Here is a 6,000-nt window from a genome sequence, read left to right as displayed (position 1 = left end):
GGCATCACAGTTACTGTGGCAGACGGACTCTACAAGGGTTCTAGGGGCCCCTACCTCCCGGCATCAGCTCTCATGTGACCCTCTGCCCTTGTGTGTGGGCTGGGCCTACTGACTTGCTTCTCTTGAGTAGAAGGTGGGAAAAGTGATGGGGAAGGACTTGTGAGATCAGGTTATAAAAGATCCGGGCCTCCCTGGCTTGCTTGCTTTGGTGAAACAGGCTGCTGCGTTGAAGAGACCTACGTAGCAAGGAACAGAGGGAAGCTGCTGACCAACAGCCCCCGAGGAACCGAATCCTGCCAAGCACCGCTGGGTGAACTCAGAACAGATCCCCCTGTTGCACCTTGAGATGGCTGCAGCCCCAGCCAACTCCTGGATTGTAGCCTCTTAAGGCACCCCGGAGCAGGGCACCCAGTGAGGCTGCGCCTCGATTTTTGCCTCATAGAAACCAAGGGAGAATAAATGTGTGTTGCTTTAAGCAGCTAAGCTTTGTGGTACTTTGTTACTTAGCAATAGGTAACTAAGACGGTAACTAATCCGTGCGTGGTTACCTTACCTCGGCTGAGAATGTGCAGGCAGGTTTGGGGAACTTTTGAACAACACAGATTGGTTCTTCTCTTAAACTCTAGTTATGAATGGACACCCACTGGACCTAGAGCATGCAGGGAATTGATGATGGTAGGAAATTCTTTACACTACTGGCCACTGACAAGAGGGCCATAAGGGCCCACACAGCCACCCATCTAGGGCAGTAACTCAAACCAGGGAAGGGTGTTGGAATCAGCTGAGCCTGGACCCCACCCTGGACCCACTGAAGGGGGAGCCCCCTCTGGGCAGAACCCAGAGCCCCTTGAACAGGTAAAATTCCCCAGACGACACACACAGACCATGTATCCCGGGGTAAGGACCACTGATGAGCACCTACACCCCAAGTTGACATAACAGGAAATGAAGGGCCAGAGAAGTGACAGGTCTTTCTAGGGTCACACAGCACATTGGTGGCAGCCAAGGTCTCCTACCTCCGTTCTCTCCTTCATCCAGCTGCCACAAGGCCCCCAAGGCCCCACAGCCCCTAGGTATCCACTCAGTGGAGAACTTGACCCAGCCCTGAGCTAATCCAAGTAGAAGCAAAGTAAGAGGCACACGGAAAACTTCTTAAGTTTCTTTATTTGTTTAGAAAACAACCAACCTCCACTCTTTAACTTTCAATTCAGCCCTGGCCTAGTGAGTGACTTTTCTCTCCAGCTTCTCATGTAAGCAAGGGAAAAACACGAACGCTTCCCATTAGATCTGTCTCCAGACACAAATCAGGGGCAGATCAGGCTGGGACTGGAGCTTCATGGCCTTGAGAAGAGGCGGGGTGTGCCTGGGAGCTCCACTTGGCTTGTAACTTTTCCTCCATCCTCCCTGAGACAGCCGCTCCTGCCCTGGGGGGCTCTGCCTCCACCTCCCAGGTCAGGGCATCTGCAACAGTCACGGGCGGCTCGCAGCCTGAGTTCCAGTCTGCTCTCCTCCGGGGACACGCTGCCCCACAGTCCCCGCTGGTTCCCGCATGGGTCCTCACGAGCTCATCATGTCCCAGTGCTGGCTCATGAGTGAGGACTCACACAGGTTGACCACGATTTCCCTGTTGTTGTCTGTGCCATCACCAAATGTGTCTGTGTCTAGGCAGAGGTGAGACGCCACGTGCTCGATGCGGGAGCCGGTCCTGGTCCACTGCTGAGAAGACGGAGAGGAGAGAGGATGAACCAGATTCTCTGGCCAAGGCCAGGTCCTAGCAATAACACCAGGAGGTCCGGCGGAATCAGAAACGTTTAACCACATGGCTAGAGTCCCCTTGAGACTCGACTTCATGGTCCCATGGAGAAATAAAACTGCAACTAATTGCTTTACCAGGTATTGTTGTTTTTCTTTTTTTAATCAGATTTTTTTAAAAGTAAAAGCAAAATCAATACGTTTGCTAGGAAAACTCATTAGAAGGGAATAACCTTCCAAGCAATAGGCCAGAAAATGTGAAGCGAGTTAGTCACAGAAGCAACCAAAGAAATGATCCACCTTCAGTGTCTGCATGGCCTCGAAGGGTGGGAGTGAGTGAGCTGGAGGATGGCGACGCAAGAGGGGTGGGGGTGGGTGGGCCTCCTGGGCAGCACGTAAACCTCCGCTCCTCCAAAGTGCTTCAGCACATGGGGGGCCCGAGCAGAGAGTGGAGGGGGGCGCATCTCATGCTGCTGCTTCCCAGAGGTCACCTTGCATGACAAGTAGGGCGGGAATGGACATGTGTTGGGGAATCACCACTGACTATGGGCCATGGGCCATGTCAGTTAATTTCTGTAAACAGCTACCCTATGTGGTTGGGCACCATGGGCTCCATTTCCTAGAAGAAGGAGCTGAGGCTCAGAGAGATCCAATAAGCTGCCATGGGTCACACAGCCAGTGAGACACAAATGGGCATTTGAATCTCAGTTTCCCTAATGCCAGTAAGCAACTGGCAGGGAATTGGGTGGAGCCAGTACCTTGCTGCTGGAGGAATGGAACAGGTGGTGTACCCAGAATACTATGAGCTTGGTGGACATCCTGCCACAGCCCAAGGCTCCTGAAGGCAAAGGTTTGAGCCTTGCTCAGCCTTGTGGTCCCAAGGCTTTGTCCCAGTCCTTTCCTGCTCTGGGATCCCAGGTGGGACTCGGGGCAAGACATGATAGTACAAGATACACACACACAGTGGGGTCTGACGAGGTCAGTAGGCTTCCGTGTGGCAAGCTGACCACCGCTGCTGGCTGGCCTCAGGGAGGGTATCAGAGGCAGCACTCCACCCCTGTCCTAACCATAAGGACCTCTTTCTTATCAACACTCCTCTTCTATAGGTTCTCTCTTTTCCTGTGTAAGAGATTCAGACCTACACAGGCCGTCACATTATTGTAGGCAGCCACGCCCCAGGGCACACCCACTCTGCACTTACCTGTTTGTCATCTCCATTCTTGCAAAGGACAAGAACCACTGGGGCACCAGGGAAAAAGGTGATGACTGACAGGCACAGCTCCTCCTGGAGGATCTGCTGGGTGTATGTGAAGGCCCAGATCTGGAGGGGCAGAGGCCAGGAAGGGTCACATTAGGATCCTTGGGAGAAGCCACCACTGGTGGGACACTCCTGTGCTCATGTGTGATAACATAACACAGCTTGGTAAAACGCACTGGGGGTGGGGCTAGCAGAAATCATTTGTCAACAAGCATCAACTGGAAAATGCTACTTGGTCAAGCTCCCACTGCAGTCTCTGTCCCCACACCCCATAATGGGGACTGGCCTGGGGCATGCAGGCCACCTCTGCGGGGAGCTGAGCAACACCCCTGGCAAGTTGCGTGGTCTCTGATTTGTGTTTTGGTAGGTGTCTGTTCTCCACACTTGACGTTTCTAGCAGCTACCTGGCAGGTTGCACCCTTCAGCTGTCTTTAGAATGTCCCTTCTTCTCTGAAAAGGAGTCTAAATCAGTGTTGTGAGAACATGAGAGTTATGACAAGAGGCAGACAGAGGGACAAAGTGTCCCGAGGGAGCTAGTGGAAGAGGAGTATAGAGGGAGGGAGGAAAGACATGAGAACTACAATTATTCTGGAGGGCGCATGCGCGCCAGCATTCCCGGCAGCATAGATCACTTGGCCCCCGAGGGCCAGCAGGGAGGGAAGCTGAGAAGCTGGATGGACAAGCAGAGTCCTGACGACAAAGGGAAAGGGGCTTTCTGTGAGGTTCATTAGGAAGCACGCTCCTCAGTATTTCCTCCAAAGTGCCAGAGATCGGAATGCAACTGACTGCTGAAAAAGCCACATCCTTTCTAGTTCTTTCATCAAGGGGTAAAAGCACTGGCATAATAATATCAAAACATGAACCTCCCAGAGGTGTTGCCCAGGCTGGAAAATGGGGAGATTTGCCCTTTGCCTTTATCATGGGGTAAAGAGGACAATCTCTTCACCTTCACTTCACCCTCGCCAACCAGATGACCTTCAGCCTCTAGACCACGCCCCTCAATGGCCACTTCTCCTTGGCCAAAGAATGAAAAAAAGGGTCCTTAGCCAGCCAGTCTGCACACTAGGAACCTGTGGCTCATAAGCTGATACAGTGCTTACCTGCCTCTTGCTCTCCACCTTCCCTAGCTCGTGGCAGCCACCTCCTGGCCCTGGTTCTCTCCCAGCCTCCACTGTCTGCTAACGTCTTCAATGCCTTCTGTGACTTGGCTTGTTCCTCTCCCTTCCCACAGGCTTGGGGCCTTTTGCCGTCCCTACAGGATGCTGGCTGCTGCCTCTCCTGATCTGGGACCTTCCTTTGTCTCTCACACCTGGATGGGGCCACCGGCCCAGTGGGAACCTCTGTCCCCAAGGATTGGGGTATGCCTGTGAATTCTCTTGTCCCTTCTTAAGTTGCTGGTGTTGGGAGAAGACCCAGACCAGAAAGTACTCCCTGGGAAGTGAATGGAGATGTAGATGAAAAATGACAGGCCATGAGTTGAGAAAACTTGGGGCCTGGGGCTTCTTACACTCCTCCATCTACTTCCAGATCTATATATGTTTGAATTTTTCTCCTAGTAAAACCTTGTGAAATGTACTCCCTGGGACAGATCAAGTTCCCCCCCGGCCTGTGTATGTCACCATTCCACACATGCCTGCCTTCCTCTAGGATAAGCTGAAAGGGAGAAGATGTCTGTATGCACAGAGGCGATGCAGAGCCAAGATGAGACTGCCAGTAATGGCTAGTGCTTGTGGAGCCCTTATTGTGCGCCAGGACTGTTCTGGGTGCTTTACACAGATGCATAGGTTCCTCATGAAGATCGGACTAGATTGCTATTATTATCCCCATTTTACAGATGGTGAAAGTAAGGCCCAGAGAGGGTATCCAGAGCCACGTCCTCATAAGCGTCCCCTGCACACACTCTTTCCATCAGCTCTGCTATTGCTGCTGCCAGAGTCACGGCTGGTTCTAGAACCCTTTCATTCGTTGAATTATGGAACATGTCTGTCCCTGAGATCCTCTCCCAGGTTGTAAATATTAAAGCTATAAATCAGCTCCACTTTGACAGAAGAGAGCTGGCAAGAAATTCTCCTTCTTGGCCACTTCCCAATGGCAACCCCCATGAGCAGGGAAACAGAGGTCACACCCACTGTCAGGGCTGGGCAGGGGGAAGACCAGAGAGGGGGCCCCTTCCCTATCATTGGTGGGAACCGGGCATGTAGGAATGGAGGCCACACTCAGGGGACTCCACACCAGACCAGGGGACTCACGGAGCTCTGGCTTCCAGCCTGCACTGCCCTCTTTTCTTCCCACCCTGGCCCTGTCCCCCATGGTGACCTCCATGCCTGCATGTCCAGGCTTGGCCACACCCCTCTCCATGGTCTCCCTTGGGCCTGGGGGTGTGTGCTGGGGACACACTGCACCTCGGGAAGGCCACCCCAGAGGAGACACCCACACACGTCCCGAAATCAGACTTGGACTACTTGGGTGAGGGATTTGGGATCCCACCTTTATCATAAAGGTGGGAGAAGAGCCCGGATTTCGTGTGGAGAATTCCCTGCTCTGTTGTGAAAGGAAGAAAGGCCCAGCTTCAAGGGCAAGGCTACCAGGGAGCCATGGACCCAGGCCTACCCCCCCCCCCACCCCGACAGCTGGCAGTGAACTGTGCCTCAGCAATTTACCTATCACCCTGCAATTATCTTATCACCACCCTAACCTGGCTTTCTACTTTTACATGAGGAGCATTAACTGGTTCGACAACAACAACAACAACTTTAAAAATATACCATAATCTCTGATTTTCAACTGGTGTGTCACAAGAATTTTTAAGACATGCAACACCTGACTATTTAGTCAGGGGCACTGACCTCTTTTCCCTTATATTGTCAAATTTAAAAAATCGCAACACCAACACAACAATAGCCGTCTGGTGTGAATGCTCTGTCTTCAACCCTGGAGTCATATCTTATTGGTCACATAGCATAATAAGGCTGCATCTGATTGGTTAATTC

The 6,000-nt window shown here is 52.4% G+C and overlaps 1 protein-coding gene across 1 annotated transcript in view; it reads right to left on the bottom strand.

The window, feature by feature from the left end:
* Window positions 1–1,195: 1,195 nt before the first annotated feature.
* Window positions 1,196–6,000, bottom strand: part of GALNT14 (polypeptide N-acetylgalactosaminyltransferase 14) — a 190,214-nt gene continuing 185,409 nt past the window's right edge. Inside the window, exons 14-15 of the mRNA XM_045844560.1 lie at window positions 2,954–3,073; window positions 1,196–1,716 (exon numbers count right to left, since the gene is read on the bottom strand). Coding sequence (XP_045700516.1) covers window positions 1,558–1,716; window positions 2,954–3,073 — 279 coding nt within the window. The 3' untranslated portion in view covers window positions 1,196–1,557. The remainder of the gene's footprint in view (window positions 1,717–2,953; window positions 3,074–6,000) is intronic.

This window comes from Phyllostomus hastatus, unplaced genomic scaffold, assembly GCF_019186645.2.
Source record: "Phyllostomus hastatus isolate PE091 unplaced genomic scaffold, TTU_PhHast_1.1 phas_contig_402, whole genome shotgun sequence".
Classification (NCBI taxonomy): domain Eukaryota; kingdom Metazoa; phylum Chordata; class Mammalia; order Chiroptera; family Phyllostomidae; genus Phyllostomus; species Phyllostomus hastatus.
This window is presented reverse-complemented; position numbering and strand designations above follow the sequence as displayed.